Below are 23,636 nucleotides of genomic sequence, written 5' to 3'. Positions count from 1 at the left end.
CCATGTTTTAAAAAGAATTAGAATAAAATGTATCTTTAAATAAATGTTCTCGTGTTGCAGTCAAAAGGGACAATATGCTCGTATTTCAAGGAGGAGATACTCAGGCAGGAAAGGGGAAAGGGTTTTTCTTCAACTGGATTTTTAAATCATTTGGGACCTCAAATCTTGATTATTCTGGAAACATACTGGATATGTCCCCATAGAGGCAACTAGCCATTTTCACCCGGGTCTGGAAAGATCATCTCCTCAGGTAGAAAGCACTTGGTTTGCATTTAGGTCACTGGTGTTAACTGCTGTCACCACCAGCTCCCCATCACTTCCAGAGTCCAGCAGCATTCGCTCCGTTGTTCTCATCACACGGAGTGCAGATTCTTTGGACACTTCTAAAAGATGTTAATAAACAGCACCTTTGCTCCAGAAAGTCCCACACGCATTTATCTAGTGAACAAGTACAAATTTAGCAACTTTAATCAATGTTCTTGCAGACAAGTGAGGATATGTATATGCCTATATACATATATATAATATCAAAATTGAGAATTTACAAATATGATTTGATACATTTGGTCTAGCAGTGGGTAAGTCCGCGGAATAAATCTTAGGATATATTTCCTTTGGTGGTGTTTTTAGTAACTCAGTTCTACCGCATAGTGAGACATCTGAAGCTTAAATTCGGCTAATTTTGGAAGAGTCCAGTGAGAAAGAAGAAAGCGTGTAACATTCCACAAAGCAAGCACAGCATGTTTATGCTGTTCCCTGGAGACACCGACGTGTCTGAATTTGTGCCTAAAAAGTGGGAAGCCTGCACTGAGTCAGTGGGCATCCCCTGTAGCTGTGTGTTTCTGCTGTCTCTGGAACGTGCTATTACAATCCAAACCTATGGAGAAGCCAAGTTAACAGCAACACTGAATTCTGTGTGTCGTCCAGGCCAAGAAGTAGGACTGAGTTCCCGGCTGAAGATGCTTGAAATGTGCAGTGTCCGTCACATGGCCTTGCTGGACCCAGGGTCGGTGGGGCGGGGGACACTGTCTTTTCCTGCTCACAGTCTCTAGTGCAAGTTAGTCAAGCGGGCTGGACGGGCGAGCCCTTGGCACGATTGTCCCTTGGTTACCACTTCCCTGGAATGGAGACCCCACACTCATACCAGCCCACATAGTAGTAGGGAGTCCCAAACCCGATGTTGCCGAAGCTGACTGGCTCCTGGCGATACTGGCGGAAGTAGCCTAGAGGGTAAAAGAAAGAGAGGGAACAAAAATGGAGTCTGTGATATTGTGATTTATAATAAGAACTATATATTTGGTCTTCATCCCTGTTCCTGGCACACAGCTCCTAAAGCCCTTGGATTTCCTAAGTGATAAGAGTGATAAAGGTATCCTGATATTCCTAACAAATCCCTTTAGACTACACCTGAGTTTATGTTAATGGGATTACTTTCAGAAAACATCTTCGGATGGTGCTAGTCGCCAGAGAGGCCAACCATGGGATTAGAGAGGCCCCTCCTGGCCTCTGTGGAGGCCCTTCAATCATGAAGGGCCAATGATTTCTTCAATCATGCCTATATAAGACAGTTATCTTATATAAATTATAGTAAATAAATTATCTTATGTAAATTGTATTATATAAACATAATACATAAGATAATTATATTATATAAATAATAATAACAAGAAACCCCAAAGCACAAGGTTCTAAAAGCTCTAGGTTGGTGAACACGTGCTCCCAGAGAGAACATGGATGCTCTGCGTCCTTTCCCCACATTGTGCCCTTTGCAGCTCTTCCATCCAGCTGCTCCCAAATTGAACACTTTTATAATAAACTGGTAGGAAGCCTAGTAAGTAAAACATTTTTCTGAGTCCTGTGAGCTGCTCTTCCAAATTAATCGAACCCGAGAAGGGGGCAGTAGGAATCTCCAATATGTAGCCAGTAGGTCAGAAGCTCAGGTCGCATTCTGGACTTGTGACTGGCACCTGAAGTTGGTCAGGGGAGGGCATCAGTCTTGTGGGACTGAGCCCCTAGCCTGTGTGATCTGATGCCACCTCTAGGCACAGTATCAGAATTTGTGTGAATTGTAGGACTCCCAGCAGGTGTCTAAGAATCGCTGTTGCTGTGGGGGGGAAAAAACCCACGCTTGGAATTGGTGTCACAATTGTAGCATCAGAAGTGCCCAAGCCAACAGAAAAAATTCTCATCCTTACAAACTCCATTCAAACAGAAGACCTCTGATAAATTGTTTTTATGAAAAATACTACTTCCAAATAAACACTATCATTTTACGGGAAGGGTCAATAATCCCTGAGGCTTATACCAGGCATGATTTGGGGGGATAATTCAGTCCCCACATGTGTGTGACACAGGTAGGAAAGAGTTCATTAGTGCCCTATTTCTCTCTCTCCATAAAGGAAGATTATTGTAGCCGCTTGCTGTGGAGCACTCGCTGCAGGGCGGACAACTTTGGGCAAAATTCCCGCCTGGTCCTCACAGCACGGAGGGCCCCCGACGTGCCTAGAACTCAAGCCTCCAGGTTTAGTTCTTGAAGTCTGTGGTAGGCTTTTAGATCTTTCAGGTAAATCTCTCAAAGGAAAGAATTTTTGAGTATTTTTGAGCAACACCTCTTTGGCCCTGTTTACTCTTGCCAGATGAACAAATACCCACCATCCTACCAGGCAGCATGCTGATTAAGTAGCATCTCTGCTCAGGGCCAAAACTGTGACCACAGTCATGGAAACACAGTAAAATACAAGTAATGCTCAATAACCAGGTCAATGCGAGATCTTGAAAAAAATGAAGAAACGTGATAGATTTTATGTGACAATGGGGCTAGGCCATGGTACCCAGATATTTGGTCAAGTATTATTCTAGATGTTTCTGTAAAAGTATTTTTATATGAGATTAACCTTTCAATCGTCAGACTTTGAGTGAAGTAGGTTACTCTATAATGTGGGTGGGCCTCATCCAATCAGTTGAAGGCCCTAATGGGAAAAGATTAACCTCCCATGACAAAGTGGGTATTCTGCTAGCAGACTGCCTTCAGGTTCACACTGCAACACTGACTCTTCCTTGGGTCTCCAGCCTACTACTGGCCTGCTCTGCAGATGTTGGACGTGCCAACCACCATAATCATATGAGCTAACTCCTTAATACATTGCTCTCTCAGTCTCTCTCTCTCTCTCTCTCTCTCTCTCTCTCTCTCTCTCTCTCTCTCTGGTTCTGTTTCTCTGGGGAACTCTGACTAATATACTTACTTTACTGTTCTATTTTACCCTATCTTAATTCTTTGAAAACAAGTAATTTGTGTTTACTAAACTATAGTATTTTTTTTCCAAATTAAAAAAGTTGATAGAACATCTCATGTCTGGAAATCGCCAGATCACTGAGTTGAGTGCATAATGGAAACAGTGCTGGACTTCATTCAATTGTTCTGTTTATTTTATTTTTTTGTTTTGGCAGTTGAGAGAGTTCATAAAATACTGCGAGTTGTTAACCTTTGAGATTAATATATTTGTTCTCACCCTGTGATACCATAATGAAATAGTTGCTACATTACCTACTGAAGTATATGGTAAGCTACAGTTGGTTTGCATGTTTGTTTACCTTTCCTTCTCTGTACCCATGTTCATGTCATTCTCTGCCCCAAAGACTCTAATCTTTGCATGCCTAGTTTTCTCTATGACTCAGCCCAGACTCTACTTCTTTTCTGATAGCCTCAAGCAGCCTGCCTCCCTTGAATTCAGACGGTGACTACAATCTGCAAAACTACCTAACAATAGGACAACTATGTGACATAACTCCTGTCATTATCTGTACTTTAAGTTGTTCACTCTTAGTTACCTTTCACATATTTATTTTCTTTTCCCAGTTATGGAGCAGGAAAGAGATTTTTCTGAGAGTAGGGACAATGTCTTATATTCCTTTTATCCCTGCCTCTCCTAGGTTCACCTCAGTTCCAGCACATGGTTGGAGTATTCTGTTGGTTCCTTATTTGTATGATTCAAAATGCTGTTAACATCCATCTTTAAATGATAAACAAAATGGTGGTTTTCCCTGTATATTAGCTAACCTCTCCCAACCCGCGGGATAGTATAATCAGGCCTTTGTCTGAATTACCTTGAATGGTAGGGAGAGCTTCTACGTAGGACTGAGGCCCTGTTCTTCCATCAAGGTGTGAATCCACAAACTGGCAGTGGTCTTCCCCTCTTCCCCAGCTGTCCCCAATGCTGTAGAATGTATCTGCATAAGGGAATATCATAGGTTAGTGAGTAGTTGAGAAATATACTTTAAGAGTTTTCCCGAGCTTTGGAGACCATTTGAACTGTGTACTTAAACTTGGTGTGTCATATTTTCCATGTTGGAAAAACAGTGATAATGGCACCAATGTCAAAGTGTTGTAAAGATTCAGCAAGATCACATATGTTAAATACTTAACAAGTCCTCAATAAATGGAAGCTATTAATATTATAGGCAATTTCAGCCTATACATGGCAGGCCTTTTATACTCCTTGGTTTAAAAAAGGAATAGATGAAACTGTGATAGATTAAATAAATTACAAAGGGCATGAAGATCTGTAAAAAAATAGAAGAACCTATTTTCATACGTCACTAGAAGTGGGGGGTGTATCTGTGGCATAAGGTGCTGTCCATGGTGCTGTCCATGGTCCATGTGGCATAATGTCCTGCTGCACAGTAGGGCAGGTGTTTCTGTTGACACTGGGATACTGGAGCTGCTGTGTAACTGCTGCCAGGAATTCTGATGCAGGGGACGGAAAGTACAGTAGTTGGAGAGAAAAGAAAGAGCAGAGTGAAGCATATAGGCAGTAGGTATTGGGAGAGGCATGTACATCGAGAAAGTGGAGAGTTGTAGGAAAGACTTTGCTTTGACATTGTCTTTTAAAGGTCACCACTAGCAAGAGAAAAAAAAAACCTATAGCGGCTGAGAAAAAGTTTTAAAAATATATGTACTAAAAATGTAAAAGGGTGCACATTTAAGAATAAAAAACAAATTTGTGTAGGTGAGTGAATCAAAGCCAGCTGGGTAGAAAGGGCATTTTGAAATGTTAGTAGTTCAAGGTATGTATGGTATTGTTTTAATCCCCTCCCATAATGAAAACAATGTAATTTTTATTCAGACACAGAACAAGTAACACTGATGTATGTTTCACCATTTACATTTTTTCTTCATAAAGGTGAAGGCAAGGAAGGGAGAGTGGTGGATTTTTCCTTGATACTTCTAGCTTACACTCATATTTATTATTATTGAATTAATGTCAAAGAAAATTGGCCTTTAAATTTCTTTTTTTTAAGATTTTATTTATTTATTCATGAGAGACAGAGAGACAGAGAGAGAGAGGCAGAGACACAGGCAGAGGGAGAAACAGGCTTCACTCAGGAAGCCCGATGTGGGATTCAATCCCAGGTCCCCAGGATCAGGCCCTGGGCTGAAGGCAGTGCTAAACTGCTGAGCCCCCCGGGCTGCCCAGCCTTTATATTTCTAACAGAATTTTGGATCTCATTTCTAAAATGTAGTGGATTTTTAAAAAATTATATGTATATAAATGTATATATTTATATGTATTTATTTATATATTTCTAAGTGTCAAAGTAAAAACCAGTAAGTCCAAAGTAGAGCCTGAAAAACTGATTTACTGATTTATGTTTGAGCCACTGTGAGATATAATGGGTCCACAGCTCAAATACAAACGTTCTGATGCACCTGTTATGTCGAGTTAGTACCTAATAAAATAAAAAATTTCCATACCTTCCCATACCACACCATTCTCAAAGACCTACCTTTCAGGTTGTCACTGAGGTAGATCTTATACCGCAGTGAATTACAAAGAACAACTCCTACAAATTTTCTATACCATGTCCGCTTCACATACTGCCGGCCGTGGCAGTCGGTGTAGCTAGGGTCATGTTTGAAAGTAAACGGGATCCAGATGGGCTCACCACCTTGACAACACAAGACACACGCACTGGGTCATGGCATTCCACGGTGTTTAGTCTCACACAAAATATCAGAAAACTTGACTTATTCATTGGCCCTTCCCTCCTCTCTGGGCTTTCCCACTTCCCAATGGGCACTCTTTCCCTCATTCTTCTTCTTTCTTGGTACTGAAGTACAATTAAGGAGATCCTTTTACCTGAACATATTTAGTGTATTTGAATTTCTATTACAGGATTCTTAAAAGTAATAAAAATCCCTTAAGTCAAGGAAAATAAGATATAATGACATATTTGATCTTTTGGGACATGCCATCCTACCTGCTCCCTCCAGAAGTCCCTCAGCATAGACTCTTACTGTTCTCATCACTCCTAAGATCTGTCTTGAACTTAAACAACAGGGCTTTCACAGTTTGTTTGAAATACAGAGTAAAATTCTATTGCATATTTAATGCATTTGGCTATCTTTTCAGCAATTTCAATTTCATTGAATTTTCTATTGAGTTTCATATGAATTCCAATATTCAATGAAATTATGTAAATAAAGTTATTGATTTTATGGCAATTGGCCACCACACAGTGGTTTCTTTTATAGATATTGGTTGCTATGGTCCTATAAAAAAATTCCCAGGTCACCCTTTTCCCTAGATCAGGATAAAGGGTACAAGGAAACCAAAGAAGTTGTCATGAAATCATAAAAATGCAAAAGTGGTCTAGCATTTCTACTTGTGAGTAGTCACAGCAATCTCATATTCAATATCCAACTTGATTACTAGAATGTCAAGTTTATCAAGAAAAGAAACTTACCTGGTGGCCTCACAACAAGTAGAGGATTGTCTGCAGAATGAAAAAGAAATAATTGACTTCACTATCATATTTCACAACCATGCAACTGTTGAAATGTTTATTGTGACGGAGAGAGCTAACCAAAGAGCTCCCTGGAATACGTACAAATGTAGTTAATTTGAACTATGCCAATGCTTTCCTTTGTTTCCTAGGAAATATCCTTTGCTACTTAAACTGCCTTGTTAAAAAAAAAATAAACTGCCTTGTTATTTTATAGAAGTTGTAAGTCAATACAGTAAGATTTTGATTTAGGGTACTACAGAATAATTCAATATTCAGCATTTTTAGAAGATGCGTCTGTCTTGAGAAAACAGTTTGGTGGTTTCTTAAAAAGGTAAACATATACCTACTGTAGGATCTATCTATTCCACTCCTAAGTATTTGTCCAAGAGGCATTAAAACGCATGTCCATGCAAACACTTGTACAAGCATGTTCATGGCAGTTTTATTTGTAATAGCCAAGAATTAGATGTAGCTCAAATGCCTATGAACAAATGCATGGGTAAGTTATGGTACAGCCATATGACAAAATACTGCTAAGTAAAGAGAATGAACTATTGGTAATAAAACAATATGGATGGATCTCAAAATGATTTTGCTGAGTGAAAGAAGCTAGACAAAAAAGTTCATACTGCATGATTTCATTTACATAAAACTGTAGAAAGTGCAAACTAAAGTGAGAGAAAGCAGATGAGTGGTTGCCTGTTAACAGAGGAGAAGATGGGTGCATGGTGTGGGGCAGGGGAGACGGGCTGAATAGCAGCAGTGAGTATATTGGGGTGACAGCGATGTTCACTAATTTGTGATGACAGCTTCAAGGGGGAAAACATACTTTAAAACCCACTGAGTTGGGGACGCCTGGGAGGCTCAGTGGTTGAGCGTCTGCCTTTGGCCCAGGGTGTGATCCTGGAGTCCCAGGATCGAGTCCCACATTGGGCTCCCTACATGGAGCCTGCCTCTCTCTCTGCCTATGTCTCTGCCTCTCTCTGTGTCTCTCATGAATAAATGAATAAAATCTTAAAAAAACCCCACTGAGTTGTACTCTGTACACGTGCACAGCTGATTGTAGGCCACTTGCATTTCAATAAAGCTGTATGTGAAACATCTCTATATCTTAGCCCAAGCAATGCCACTTGAGAAAATACAGTGGCACCTGGGTGGCACAGACGGTTAAGCGTCTGACTTAGTTTCGACTCAGGTCACAGTCTCAGGGCTGTGAGATCAAGCCCTGCATTGGGTTCCATGCTCAGTGGGGAGTCCGCTTGAGATTCTTTCTCCCTTTGCCCCTGCCCTCCACTCTCTTTCTCTCTAAAAATAAATAAATAAATCTTTAAAAAGAAAGAAAATATAGAACTAGTTTATAAGAAATTCTGCTTTAGAAAAAGTTCATTTTTATAAAATAACATTGGCCATTCTCCTTTTTTATTTTTAAAAAATTATCATGGAGTAAAATTACTCTTTTCAGGTAAATATCCTATGAGTTTCAACACATGCATTGATTCATGGAACCCTACTATAATCAGGATCCTGAATATTTCTATCACCCCCAAACCTTCAGGCTGTCCCTCCGTAAAGACCATTCATTTACTCCCACAGAAGAGTGGCCTTCCATTAGCTGTAAGTGTAAATGCTCATTTTGCTCTCCTGCTCTTACATTTCATTAGTCTGCTGAAAAATTCTCAAGTGCTCCAGGGTGGAGGGGAGGGGAACTTACAGAATAACAGCACAACACAAACATGGAAAGTTTATCCCGTGGTGGGTGCAGCCTATGCTACACATATACATCCGCTTCATGTATTTCTATCTTTGGCAAGTGCCATAATTCAATTACCTGGCAATTTTCCTGTTGTTGACCTAACTGCTTTCAGCAGGGTTGTGCAAAGTGAAGGAGGAATTTGAACAAACTGATTGAATAAAGTGAAGATGGCCAGAGCAAATAATTGTCAAATTCCAAGTAACTGTCAAATTGTCAAATGGTGTGCATGAAGATCTCCTGGGAGCTGACTACAAAAGAGTCTTATTCAGAGGTCTGGGTGGGGGAGCCCTGGGGTTTCATCACCCACCCTTTAGAAGCCACAAAGAATAGGGTGGGTGTGTGGTGGGGCTTTTCTGAGAGGGGGAGTAGAAAAGAGGGGTCTTTTCCAAATTATACTGCAGCCTCAGAAATTACATTTATATTTCTGTTCTCAGATTTTGGGACAGAATTTCTTGGTAGCTTTCTAGATTTGAATTATTTTTTTCATATAGATTTGTATCATGTTAATTCTGATCGTTGCCAAAGATCCATTCTTTTTTAAGGAAATGTAGCCATGAACACAGACACGTTTCTTACTTTAGCAAATTAACTCTTGAAAATGGTTTTCTTTGACTCTTTCTTAATTGCTAATGAGGAACACACTCCTTAAATGAAAAAAATGAGAACACTTTTGAGGTCCTTTGTCAACATTTCCAATATGAAGCATATTCTCAGGAAAGATTTTATTTTTTTCCCACTTACTGTGATTTGGTAGATTTCAAATCATCACACTTAAAAATATCTTCCAATTATAAATGTTCTGGGGTCAAGCTACATGTGGGAAACAATCTAACCAAATAGAAGCTAGAGCAACTTTAGGGTACAGCTGGTTCAGTCGAACTTCTGAAGGGGGCCTGGCATAGAGGCATAGGTACCAGCTCCCAGTGTGACTTCCTATGTGGAAAGGCTGCTAAGCCAGGACTGGCCAGCTCTGTGCATATTGCTTCAGACCACGACCTCAGGAACATCTTACAGAAGGGCCAGAGAGCTTTTCTGTATACTAGCATCCCCCAGGGCAGAGCCATCCTCCAAGTGACACTGCTTGTAAGACTGGATAGTATTCTAATTAAACTTTCCTTTTTAAGTAAAGACATCTTTATCTCCTAGTAACAGAACCATCATGGAGACCTGACTAATTGGAAGAAGCAAATGCCTCTCAGTCCCCATGACATTTATATTCTTCAGCTGTTTGTAATAAAAAAAATTAGCTCTGCAACTAAATCTTTCACAGAGAGATTCAAACTTATCTTTCCCACATGGTTGAAAACTAGATTTTTTTTCCCTTTTATTGGAATGTGACCTTTCCACTTTCCAGGCAGCTCCAGTGAAGATTACTTTTAATTTTATTATCCAGATTTTAACACAGCACAAAGAAAACGATGTTTCTATTATAAGGTGATATCCAATATGAACTTATTAAATAGAAAAGTAAGAATTTTACTTCTTCAGTTTTTGTGCTATTATAGTCATGATTCCAAAGTATTTGTCTTTGAGAAAAAAGAAAAAAATGAGAATGTGAAGGCACAGATACCTGATTCTGTAACAAATGAGACCGAAGGGCTGATGGGTCCGTAGCCATGTGGATTTTTGGCTTGAACCTTAAAATAATACCTGAAATTAGAAGAAAACATTTTTTTGAAAGAGAAGCTTGTTTAATTTCTGTGTAATAAGACAAATTCCCAAACTATTGAGCACTTACTCTGTGGCAGGGTTTGAGTGTTATTTTTTTAACAAATGTATACATCGTGGCAATTCATATTTTTGGCTGAGCTTTCTCATTTCCCAATAACTTTTCGAAATAATACAATTAATAGTATTGACTAATGTGGCTCACAGCAGCAGGAGGAGCATATCAGGCAAATAAGCCACTTGGAGAGCATATGTTCCTTAGTGCATCAAAGCTGCATGGCCCCATGCAGGCTTGTCCCTGGATGAATGCCCCTCTCATCCTGTTCTCAACCCACTTGAGTTCCGCAGCTTGAGAGTCTAGAAGCTGGAGCAGCAAGACACTTACAGAGCAAAATTCACATTTAACCTAATTCTTATCACTGCACTCCATGTGAAAAAGCAGGATGTTTGACCCAGTAATGATGCAACTCGTTGTTGGCAGGAGTCAGGCAAGCCAGTCCCGACGTTGGCCTTCTCAGTGGAACTAACATGACAGTGATGTTTTGGGTGCATGCCACGTGCTATGGTTGGCTCTGGAGCTTTAAAAGTCACTGAGTTTCGAGCTTCTGTGCCTCAAGTAAAAAGAAGCAAGTCCAAGAAGTGGAAGTGGAAAAAGCCCGGAGAGCTTTTGCTGCCGGATTAATCCTTGTCTTGGAACAGAGAATGTCCTCCATCATCTAGAAGGAGACCGATAGGCCAGGCAGGTTGGGAGTCCCTAAATATCTTGCTCAGTGCTCTTAGGAGCTACAGGACAAAAAGTGGTGGCGAAAAACTACTGGAGACCAACACCGCAGTTGTGACCCACTGACTATGCCAACTGTTATCTTCGTGTTTCATGTACCTCTGGGACCCCAGATATTATCTGTACTCTCGCAGTCCTGAGCTACTCACAGGTGAAGAAGAGGGTAAGAGGGTAAGAAACCCCTGCAAGTGGTGGCACTCTGCCACTTCAGAGAGCTCCTAACAAGCCTTCTCTGCCATGAGTCTTGGCACACAGGTTCTGTGCACTAATTAAAGTACACTAAATGTTCACAAGGTGAGTTATTTAATCAGAGAGCAAAGGGGTCTGTCTGTTACCCCACTGTCCTGGCACCAAGCCTCCAAAGCTCCTAAGATCATCAAGGGAGCCAGGCTTCACAGTTACACCGAGATATTTGACTTGGGGTTTGATTAAAGAGAGCCAAGAAAGGCTCATTTGGTAAATTTAGTCTTCTTTTAAGCCCTTCAAGAAAGTCATTCACATCTCATTTAGAAGAGAATCCTTTTTAAATTTCATTAAAAAAAAAAAGATATGCACAATTAAGTACATAAGAGTTTCCAAGTCTCAGTTTGCTCAGCAGTCCGTGTTTTCCCAATTATGCATACTTTATTCAGCGGTTATGGAGTTATTTAAGGCAAAATCCTGCAGGCAGTGGGTTTGGCATACGTCAATGATACTGGTCAAACTTTACAGATACTTTTTCTTTTTCCTTAAAAAGGGAAATTAAAACCTAAGGGATGACATATCCTCAGAGGCTACATGGGATAATGCTGCTGAACATTTCCTCAGCTGTTGCTTGAGTGGTCCTGACACCAGAAGGAATTAGGGCTTGACGACTCTGGAGATGGCACAGGATGCCAGACTGGGCTGACCCCTTGACTGTATCAATTCTGTCTCCCTACTGAAACCCAAGCGTTCTTCTCCTCTACTTTCTCCATCCACACAGTTACTCTGTCCTCCAACAAAGTCCACAGCGGCCCAATTTCAAAGATGTATTTCCATTTGAACCTCACCTAGTGTGTCAAAGCAAATTTAAATACACAATGCTGAAAAACATGAAATTATGAGGGAAAAATAAGGTTCCTATGTTCAAAACCACATTACATTTAGTTTCTTCCAGAAACCAAAATATATATCTCACACTCCGAATAATCTCTGCCTCACCCAAGTTACAAGAGCAATCCATGCCTTGTCTTCTTAGATGAGCTCTTGACACCTTCTTTTGAATAACTTCCCACAGTTGAAATCTTTGTGTTTTAAGTATTGATGAAATATGCAGGTTCAGAAAGTGATCTGGGATGGAATTAGGTGAACAAGGTGTGCAATGCCCCCATAAAGTCAAAAACAACATTCAGTTATAAAGAACCAAAGCTGGTGTTTTCTATTCCAGATCATCTTGAGGGGATTGACTTCTTGTGTCTCCTATAGGGACTCTGCGGTGTGTTCCTGAGAAACCCTGAGGACAGTACTAACAGGCACATGCAGCCTCCATGGAGGCTGGATGGAGGCATGGAAGAAGGTCATGGATCATTAACATGGGCCCACCAGAGCTGTTCTGCATGAGTGTAATGCAGGGAAACAATGAGCATCCTTACATCAGGCTGTTCACAGGGGTTTTGAGGAAATCTGTGTAGAAGAGCCATGTGTGGTCTGTGCCCCGGCCAGCACCTTCCATCAGAAGAAGGAATAATTGAGCAGGCATACCAGGGAGAAGCTACAGTAGCAGCTGCTGTTCCTAACCTGTCTATCAGGACACTGAACATGGGTGGAGGGTAGGACAGAAACTACAAGAGACTCCCAAGCCCACTGGGACCAGCCTGTCCAGTCTCCTCTCCTCCTGCTCCCACTATACTGGCTTCCTTTTCTTCCTAGAACACACCATGCTTTCGGCATCCCTTTTCTGCCAAAAGCTTGGCATCACCCCACCCACATTCCCTAAGTTAAATGCTGCTTATCTATTTCCCCAGGGAGGCTCACCTGACTGCCCTCCACTCCCTACAAGCTCAGGAAAAAAGTCTCTCTCAGGATACTGATTGGTCAAAGTTTGTATATATGCTGTTGCTAAATTATCTGTCTACCAAACTGTGAGCTCCATGAGGCCTGGGCCATGGTGTATCTTACAGCCCACGTCTCCCACCCTACTGCACTCCCCCATCCCCTCCTCCTGCTGCTCCCACCCTGGGTCTGTCCTCAATGCAAAACCTGGTGCCTGGTGCAGAGCAAACTCTAAGTGCGGATTGAAGGAACGGTGGGCACTCCTCTATACCTGTTCAAATAGTGAATACACAACCATCTCCTGATATTCAAAACTCAAGATCAGCCTGGCAGCAAAAGTTGTAGAAAGAACATTGGCAGGAGGGGTAGGGTGGGGTGGGTAGCGGGGTCAGGAGAGGAGGATTCAAGTTCTACCCCAAGGCTGTGATGGGAAAGCACTGTCACTCTGCACACAATGCAGAAAATCGAGTGTTGACACCACTGTCTTAAATGTGTTGTTTTTGTTTGCTTTAATTAGTCCATTTTTCCTCACTATTAGGGAAAAATAAAGAAAAGTACTTTCTCAGGTTCCTGTATTGGTCCTTGCTTTTTATATGTCAGATCCTCAAATTCATAATAAGTTTGTGAATGTTCAGCTCAGGTAAGCTCACATGGCACCTCCAATGCCTGGAGAAAAGTTCTCAGCTAGTTCGGAAGTGTCTCAGTACCCATGGCTATTAACCAGTTTTTATCTCCTTTGGCACATTTCTGTTGAAGGAGAGTGTTTTGTTTCAATCTTCTCCATGTTCCTACAACTATATAGGAAATGATGGGCCTCAGGCTCACAGACCCATCACTTAGAGCTCTTTGCTCCATAAATTTAGGGATGGATGTGACCATGGGATGCTGGACTCATTTGCATGGGCTTGAGAGAGACAATCATTAAATATCCAAGAACCTACAGGCCCCCTGGGAGCCTGGAATTGACCATGGTGGAAGTATTTATACTACAGAAAATGGTAAGCACTATAAACCAGGGATTTTTTTTTTCCCCAGGGAGCTGGTTTGCACACACACCATGCATGACCCTCACATGGTTTGTGCTTTGCTCATTTTCACCCACCAGGAGAGCTTTCCTGATGATCAGTACTATCAAAACCAGATAATGTAAAAGAGGGAATATACCCACTCTCTTTGTAATGGTGGAAACAAGCCTTGTAACTTTCATACTGAGCACCACGAACTCTGGCTCCTACACAGACCTCTGGCCAGCCAGCGCCACCCAGTTCAGTAAGCCATGTTTGTGCCCTTATTAGTGTGTAAAATTCACCTTTCTAAATGGTCTTAACTTCCACATCATAGAGTCTAAGTACCAGTTAACTCATATGTTTAGCAATCGCTGCCCCATTACTGTCACATATGATATACATAATTTCACAATGAAAGCTATGCTGCCTAATGCCACCATCTGCACATGGATCGGTTCTCTTTCAACACACAGAACAACCTTTCTTTCCCCAATGGTAGGGAGCATTTAGTCTCTGTAAAATCAGTAACAGGATATAAACACAATAGACTAACAACTATAATGATAAAGTATTTTCTTCTAAGAGAGATATAGTGACATATGGTGCGTATTCATTGATATTCCATGAGAAGTAAACAGACTACAAAAGAAGTCATAAAACCTTTTCATCGACCTTTTCATTTTCTACCTGAGGATACCTGTGACCACACACCTGGATCCTTCTCTGTCTCTTTCTAGTGACTGACACATCATACCTTGTGTTTGGCTTCAGGTTCTCAATGGGCAAATGAGTTACTGAGGAAGCTTGGGTGGACCACTTGTTCCTAATGAAGTCTTCATAGGATGCACTGTAAACCAGGTAACCTGCAAGTGGAGATAAAGAAGAGCCTGCTGAGCATCAAGGAATCACATCACCCAGGAGGCACACGTGATGGAGGAGGATGGGGAGGAGGCAATGGCACAGAAGCATTCTCTTCTGAGAGAACGGTTCAACAATAGGAGCAAGTGCATGTTGCGTCTGGATGGGGTATAAAGTTGGTACCTTCTGGTGAATTCAGATGTGGATAACAAAATTGCACACACTTCTTGACAACTGCTGGTTCCCTACTTCTCTTCCTTCTCTTTATCTCCTACATTTCCTGGCCTTCTTCATTTCCTCAGAACTAATCACTTTGACTGACCTTGACAGCACAGAGGAAAGGGCGGCAGAAGAAAAAGTGGTGACTTCCACACAGGTATTTAAGGATTTCCTGGCAGAGATATACACAATTGTCCTTCACATGAAACGAAGGGATTGTTGATGGTGAGTGCTGTGTGTGTGTGTGTGCACATGTGTACAACTGAAAGACCCCCAGACTCTCGGTGGCCTCCTCACCCATCTGGTGAAGGCTCTCCTTTGGTTGCTAGTTGTTGAATATCTGTGCCTGTCCCTGACCTCAATGTCTGGTGACAGCAGTCAGGCAGCTCCTTCTGCCCTCTTTGCTATGTATGGACCCCAGCGGGCCCCTGACACCTGCCCAGCCTTCAAGGAGGCCTCAGAAGGGCCGAATGAAATTATGTCGCAGCTCAGCACCTCCTCTACATTAGTCTCCCATGTTATACACAAAGGAAGAAAACATTTGTGAGGCATTTCCTTTGTGCCAAATATTATTCTAAACACATTCAACCAAGTTTTATTTTGATTAGTTCTCTGGCCCCTAATATGTAAGCATTGATATCCCCACTTTGACACAAGAGACAACTGAGTCTTAGAGATGTTAAATATTTTAGTTCACATCCATGAATTCATTTAACAGATATTTACCATGTGCTTACTATTTGTCAGGCACTATACTCAATGCTGGAGTAAATTGATAAAATGGCAACTCATTTTATCAGAAACTGAAGGAGCAGCAGGGCAGACAGACAAGCAGAATTATACGGCTGTGATGAGAACCACAAAAGAGTAATCCATGTGCCTGGAGGGGTGTTCTGAAGGGGTTCTGAAAATAGGGCCAAACGCTGAAGGATGGAAGCACTTAAGGAGCACGGTAGGAGGTAGGGAGGACTCCAGGTGGAGGGAATACCAGGAAGGAGGATAACAAGGGAGGAACCAGTAGGAGATGGTCTCAGGGAGATATGGTGGGGGAACAAGCATGAGATGAAGCTAAGGAAAGGCAGAATAAAGAAAATGTTCAGTCCCCTTGGGTCATACAGGTTTTTGCTTTTCATTCTAAAAGAAAGGGGAAGACATTACAGGGTGGCACAACCACATTGTCCTGGATGCCTCCCTCTGGTGCTGAGTGAAACAGATCAGCTATGGAGTATGGATTGGGTGGTCTAGCCAGCCAGCCACTTTTAGAATATCCAAGTGACAAGTGGCAACAGCCCAGGTTAACCTGGCAGTTAATGGAGAGAAATGGATGGGTTCATGAGAAACTTGGAAGGTAAAATTGATAGGATTCAGTGATGAATTGAATATGGTGGGGAAAATTAAAGAAGATCTAAAGACAATCCCATGCTTACAGAAATGGGGTGGGGAGTGGAGTCATTCTCTGAGACAGGAAAGCCAGATCAGCAGGTTTGGGAATAAGAAGGATCATGAGTTTGATTTTGGATATGCTGAGTCTGAGATGCTCTGGAGACATCCTGGTGATGACACCAAGTGCCGATCCCATTTTAGTGTTTGAAGCTCGGAGGAAAAGCAGGCCTAGCCTTGAGCTATAAATCAATGACTCATCTCCAGGATGAATTAAAACCATGTTCCTTGGGTAAGATCCTGGACAGAGAGAGGATGGAGCAAAAAAGAAAGAGGAGTTGAGACCAAGCCTTGCGAAGTTCCAACATTTAATGTTGGGGCAAAGCAGAGAAGCCTGGGAGAGAGACTCAGAGGTTGAGAGAATCAGGTCACAGGTCAAGGATGAGGAGGAGGTCAACAGCATTGAATGCATCTAAGATACAAGCTACTTTACTGAGCAACCTGTGACTGCTGATTACTTTCGCAAGAGCAATTTTGGTGACATAAAGAGAATGGATTGGAGTCACGCAGCTAACCAACGGCACACCGGAACTAGAAGCAGGTGTCCTGGGCCCTAAAGCCCTTTCCACACTGTTCCCCAGAGGAATTCATTCTTCTCTTTCTGAAACAAATACTGTGTGAGAACTTGTGAAGAGCTGCGGCTCTCTGCACAGGATTTCCTCCTCTGATGATGACAGTGATGTCAAGCCATGTGTGCTTATAGTGGTGCGGTATGTGACAACGGCTGGTGCTCATTTCATTTACTGATAAAGAACTCCCATTATTTCCTCCTTTAGCCTTTTGGGGTATGTTGCTTTTCCTGCACATTGCAGGGCTGTCATGTGCTGAAATGTTCTATGGTAATCAATTTAGCAGCAGCTGGCATGGCTTTAAATTGGGAATGTCCAAGTCCCTATAAATACCTCATCCACATTATCTATGGTAGGGGAATGAGTACCTGTGATTAGGGCCCTGAGGTTTAGTTTTAGATTAGGTGTAGGATATATGATACCAAATTTTCCAGGGAGCTTTGGACAGCTTGGGATTCATATTAATAAGAACATGTGGTTCCAAAACATACCCTCTATAGGGTAATACAGGAATCCCATCTGAATTAAGTCCAGAGACAGTCCTGGTCCCAGGGTTGACTCTTATATGAGGCTGGTGCACATTATGAGGTCTTTCATCACCTGTGCTGCAGGATCTGACCTTACAAGTGGCTATGTGGACTCCCTGACCATGTGTGGGATTATAGAACGTTAGAGATATAATCATATTTTGTAAGGAAGAAACCAAAGTCCAGAGAGATGAAGTAGCTAGTTCAAGGTCATACAAACCAATCTGGGACTGAGATTCAGAACTTCTGACTTCCACCCAGTACTCTTTATACTACTTCACAAGGCTTCCCTTGTGGCCTATATTTCATCCTTTTAGAAGGAGGCATTTGCATTCATCCAGCCAGCCAGCCAGCCAGCCAGCCATCTACTTATCCATCACCTATTCATCCCTTATATTCTTTATTTTCCACCTATAGATCAATGGGAACTCTGAGCATCTGCCTTGGACACACCTGTTACCACATCTCCTGGGGTGGCTTTGTCCCAGTCCACAATGACAAAGGAGTGGCAGCCTTCCACAGCGACCACAGTGATGTTGCGAGGGGGATGCTGAGGAGCAAGGTCACTCTTCCTCATGTCATTTGGAATGATTTCATCCAGGCTATCCACTTGAAAGTGATCCAGAGCATCAGTCAGAGAACATGGGGCTGATGGGTCTTTACTTAGGTATGTCACATAAGGAGCTGGAAAAGAAGAGAGATACCCAACTGTATTGTTGGAAGTTTCCTCCAGAGGCAGAATCATAATGTCTGGTCCGTGGAGCAGATCTACCATTCAGTCTTTCCATGCTAGACAGAGACTCCAAGTGCCATCAGCCCTGATGCTAAACTCAGAAACACATCCTTAGCTCTCCTTATTTGATCCACACGTTTACATCTTCCAATGTAGTAGTTTGTAAAGATCTTGTCACCTCATCAGCATCAATGACTATGTGTTCAAAGTAACTCTGAAAGACCCCCAAACTATAACTCAATGTAGTATAAGTCTGCAGCATTCTGCCTTTTGTATGCCCAGACATTTGGGAAGGTATGCATTGGGTCCAACTAAGACTTACCTAGAGCTCTCTTGGCACCATTCACTCCCTAGACTGTCTTGGAACCAAAAAAAAAAAAAAAAAAACTTGATCAGGATATATAGCTTCTAGCCTTCCATCCTGGGTGGCCTTCCCTAGAGCTTCAGGGATACCCATAACCATCTGGAATATTTGCACAAGGCCAGGCCTGATCAGCCTTTATAACATTACTGCTAAATACAATAAAGTTATTCATATTTATGAACAGGTTCAAGGTTTTCTACACACATTATCTCAGTGGATACAATTTCTACACTCTTTATCCCTGGAAATAAAGCAGGACATGGACTGATATCCCATGTTTCAGCTGAGCCTACTGATGTTGAGAGGGCCCACAAAGTTAGGGTCAAAAAGAAGACTCTACATCCAGCCCACATCTCCTTATTATATACCCTCTTACATATAAGAAATGTCAAGGAATGGGAGCTGGGGCTTCATACATGCAAGACTCTCAAGTGCTTTTAAGTAACAATTTCTAGTACTTTCTAAATGTTCCATTGCATCTTTTGGTACAGATTCTCATTCTTGGTGGCCACTGGGGCTAAAAGCAATTTTTAGATCCTCTATTTTCCAATAATTTGTATGCAATCAGGTCTTGAGAGCCTGTCAATGGATCTAATCAGGAGGTTCTGGGGTTTAGATGAAACCACTAAAATCTTCTGTACTATAGACATAGGACCAGCCAGACAAAAGTAAGCCTTCTGGTCTTCGGTAGAGTTCTGTGGAACAGCAAATGATAGCGCTGAAAGCATTTTCATTTCTGTCCTGGAGCCACAGAGAGGAAGACCAGAACATCCAGTGAATTCAGCCAGGCTGCTTAATGCCATGGGCCAGCATTAGTGCTTGCCTCAGGAATGCTACCTCACATTAATATTCTTGTTCTTCAAGCACATGAAATTTAGACACTCAATACTACATCTTGGCTGGCAAGAGCTGTTCTCTGCTTATGGCAGAACATTTGTTTTGGAAACAGAAAAGTGTGATATTGGTTTAAGCTGTTGCCTGTCTCCACTTGGTAATATTTTTTTCCACTTAGTAATGTATTAATCTAACTGTCTCGTTAGCGAAGTTCATTAAGGGCATGGGAAAAGAAGACTCCCGAAGGGAGTGAAGCACAGTTTAGTGAAATAGAGTTTCCTCTCGAAATTGTTTAATAACTGAGAAAGAAGAGTAAACTTCTAGATCCCAAGTCCCCGAGGCTAATGAAAATTACAGAAACAGAAGAAAACCAGCTTTGGCTCTGTGGCACCGTAAGAAGTACCAGTACCTCAATTCAGTAAGCTGCTCATCTTTTAGGAAGAACTTAACAATGTATAGGCAAGGCCCAGTGGACACCCCAGCTTGGAAAAGTTACTGGAACAAAAATAGTCATGTGTTCTGGTCCTGAGGATGTTTACCAGTGTTCCTTCCCCTTGGTCTATAGGAGGCAGCCTCTCAAAGCTCAACTCTGTTGGATACCAAACATTTTCCTGCATAATCCCCTCTCCTGACTCCTGCAGAAAGCAAGCTTATGTGCCTTCAAGCAGGACTGACTCACTGAGTCACCCCAAATGGAAACTTCACTCTGGGAAAGCTTCTGCTCCAAATGCGCTGCCTCAGCCAGGCCAAGAAATTAGTTATGCTCTTCCTCAAAGAAAAAAAGTTAAAAACCCATGTTTCTCTGATTAAGGAAGTTCTATTTACCAACAAATCGTTTCTTTCCAGCCAGATCGAACTCTTCTCCAGGAAAGGAGCTGATGGAGCCTTCCACTGGGATGACCTCGGGCACCGTAGCCGTGGTGGAGGGTCTGGTGGTGGTCGGTGGCCTGGAGGTCTCAAACTCATAATCTGAAATGATATGAAGGCTTTGCATTTGGGCCCTTCCAGAAAAGGAGCACCATGAACAGCCAAGAGATACCATCTCAACATTCAACTCAAAACTAAAGCGCACACACATACACCCCAAAATAAATGCTGTGCCTGAACATAATTTGTTCCTAATGAAACAATATTCTTCCCACTTCAGTCTCCTCAGAAAAGCAGCTGTAGATAAAAGAAAGGAAGAGGAAAAGGAAACACGTATAAGCAGAAAAATGAGGTTTTACAATTAGAGCGGGAACCTTAGCATTCAACCGGTGTAGCATGCTCCTGTTCCTGGCCCCTGGCCATTCTCCGCCTACATAATTTTCTCTTTCAGAGCCATAAAAGATTCACATCAGAAAATAAACTTTATTTTTAAAAAATTTACCTTCTGCCTATGGGCCTCTTTGCTGGGGAGGGGGTGAGATGAATTCTATTTTAAAAACTAATCCTTTAATGTTTAAAAAAGAAAACTCTGCTCCCTTTCAACTGCTCAAGATAATAAGAAAGTAAGAAACAAGCACCGTATTTTCAAAGGTGCTAAGAAACTTTTTTCTTCTGACATCTGTTGTTTTTAAGTTAGTTTTTTTCTTAAACTGTGACATGAGGGGCACCTGGGTGGCTCAGTGTTTGAGCATCTGTCTTTGGCTCAGATCTTGATCCTGGGGTCCTGGATTGAGTCCCGCATCAGGCTCCCTGCAGGGAGCCTGCTTCTCCCTCCACCTAAGTCTCTGCTTCTCTCTGTGTGTCTTTCATGAATGAATAAATAAAATCTTAAAAAACAAAACAAAACTGTGAGATGAAACCACTAACTCAAACTTCACTATGACTGCATCAAAGGTGACATTATTCTCACATTGGTGGTTTGATGGCACTGGAGCCACATATATCAGCAGACAAGGAAGAACCAAAGTGAGAATATCCTGAGTGTCAAAGGCCAGCCTTACAGTGGAGACAAGATGCCCAAGCAAAAACTGCAGACACAACTTATAAAACACACAGAACCGCCACAGGGTCATGAATAGAAAATCTGCACTGGTTACATTTACTGAATGGCTGCTCCAGATTCTACCCAAGGCAATTTGCATTCTTAATCTTATAAGCTTACCCCTACTTGAAAAAAATTTTGTGATAAAAAAAAATCAACATTTCCATAGCATTACTTTTTTTTTGAGAGAGAGAGAGAGAAAGTGACAGAGCATGGGCATGCTCACAAGCCAGGGGAGGGTGGGAGAGGAAGAGGCAAAGGGAAAGATAGAATCTCAAGCAGGCTCCACACCAGCACAGAGCCCAGCGGAGGGCTCCATCTCATGACCCTGAGATCATGACCTGAACCCAAATCAAGAGTCAAATGCATAATCAACTAAGGCACCCCAGCACCCTCAGAGCAGTGCATTTTTAAAAAGAAAAAATCTAATTAGAAAAGGAGAGAAGGGGATCCCTGGGTGGCGCAGCGGTTTAGCGCCTGCCTTTCACCCAGGGCACGATCCTGGAGACCCAGGATCGAATCCCACATCAGGATCCCGGTGCACGGAGCCTGCTTCTTCCTCTGCCTGTGTCTCTGCTTCTCTCTCATTCTTTGTGACTATCATAAATAAATAATTGAAACTTTGTTTAAAAAAAAAAAAAAAAGAAAAGGAGAGAAAAGAGAACAACGAAAGGAGCCAAGAGAGAAAGCAGAGTGATGGGTTAAACCAGTGACAGTAGAAGTTCACAAATGGCAGTGGAAGTGGAGGTCCAGACAAGCAACCCGGGAATTCCAGGGTAGGGAGAGAATGAGGGCTGCAGTATGGGGGCCACATTCACGTATGAAGCCCACTGTTTTTCTTTGGATCAAATATGAACGGGAGCCCTAACTTGGAAGCTGGGTTATAGCTACCTTCCCTGAGCATTGCCATGCAGCCCAAGTTCTGAAGGAAACTCCAAAAATTGAGATCATCCACTTAGTAATCAAAATGAGAGAAACTGTCCAAATCCAAACTGTGTAAAATCAGTTCATACCTTCGTCATAGATAACGTACGCCTCTTCTGTGGGCATTGCAGTGTCAGTCTCCAATCCGGAGAAATCATCTAGTGAACAAAGAGGGGTGAAAGGCTTCTTCTCAGTGGCTGGGAATTGTGCCTGGGGCACAGTGTTCAACCCCTACCATCCTTCCACAGGGGTCAGCTGCCAGGTCAGGGCCACCCAGCTTTCTCAGAAGGAAGACTCCCTCTCCTTTACTCTCAGAGAAGGTGCTCAGAACACCCCCTGGGCATCAGAGGAAAGCCACCTCTCTCAGCAGCCCACTCCCCAGTATAAAGTGCCTTCTGACCTCCCCTCCACACACCGTGTCCACCTACCCACCTGCCCAGGCAGCTCTCAGGAGGCTGGCTCAGCAGGTCACAGGCCTGAGAATAGGCATTCTCAGAAAGCAGGAGAATGGGAACTGCTGCCCAGGGTGGGGATAAAAATCCTTCAACCTGTGCGCTCCCTCGTTCATCACCCCTTCATCCTCTCTATGCACTCAATCTTGCCACAATCACATGTTCTGGAAGGAAGGTGATTTTCTGCCTCTCCTACATTCTACCTTCGGGCAAATCACACCAATGTGAGTTCCCTATGATTCACTGATTGCCTTCTAACCCCCCACCTTTTCTGGTAGGAAGCCCACAGCCCAGGGCCTGTGAGAAGCCCTGACACCTGCTTCACCATTGAGATGGTGACCCTCGGTGTGTTCTGATGGGGCCAAAGGATGTCAGCAGGACAGAGATTGTAAATTACCATCCACCCTTCAAGGCTCAGGCCTGTCATTTCAAGAACTATTAAGACATAATCTTTCCTTAGGTCATTCCAATGTCAATATTCTTGGATCCAAGAGGAATTACTTCTGGGTTGTTTCAAATCAGTTTTCAAGTTCACACCACCTAGTTTGGGGCTATCTTGCTTTTGTTTCCTTGGGTGCCATTTTCTTTCCCTTGTCAATTTAACTTTTAAGAAGATAATCTTGTTTTTCCTCATTCTTGGTTCACATTTGTTTCTTTTCATTATTATTTTTAGCCAAATCAAAAAGGAATAATTGAATAAATGAATACTTTTTACATCCCAGAGTGAAAAAGAAAAGGG

The 23,636-nt window shown here is 42.3% G+C and overlaps 1 protein-coding gene across 1 annotated transcript in view; it reads right to left on the bottom strand.

Moving 5' to 3' along the window:
• Nucleotides 1-450: 450 nt before the first annotated feature.
• The window catches only part of FNDC1 (fibronectin type III domain containing 1), a 101,146-nt gene continuing 77,960 nt past the window's right edge, over nucleotides 451-23,636 (bottom strand). Inside the window, exons 15-23 of the mRNA XM_055310754.1 lie at nucleotides 22,535-22,603; nucleotides 20,378-20,521; nucleotides 18,075-18,305; nucleotides 14,763-14,871; nucleotides 10,110-10,189; nucleotides 6,745-6,774; nucleotides 5,785-5,946; nucleotides 4,105-4,227; nucleotides 451-1,223 (exon numbers count right to left, since the gene is read on the bottom strand). Of these exons, the coding sequence (XP_055166729.1) occupies nucleotides 1,108-1,223; nucleotides 4,105-4,227; nucleotides 5,785-5,946; nucleotides 6,745-6,774; nucleotides 10,110-10,189; nucleotides 14,763-14,871; nucleotides 18,075-18,305; nucleotides 20,378-20,521; nucleotides 22,535-22,603 (1,064 nt within the window). The 3' untranslated portion in view covers nucleotides 451-1,107. The remainder of the gene's footprint in view (nucleotides 1,224-4,104; nucleotides 4,228-5,784; nucleotides 5,947-6,744; nucleotides 6,775-10,109; nucleotides 10,190-14,762; nucleotides 14,872-18,074; nucleotides 18,306-20,377; nucleotides 20,522-22,534; nucleotides 22,604-23,636) is intronic.

The sequence above is a fragment of the Nyctereutes procyonoides genome, unplaced genomic scaffold (assembly GCF_905146905.1).
Source record: "Nyctereutes procyonoides isolate TBG_1078 unplaced genomic scaffold, NYPRO_anot_genome, whole genome shotgun sequence".
NCBI classification, from domain to species: domain Eukaryota; kingdom Metazoa; phylum Chordata; class Mammalia; order Carnivora; family Canidae; genus Nyctereutes; species Nyctereutes procyonoides.
This window is presented reverse-complemented; position numbering and strand designations above follow the sequence as displayed.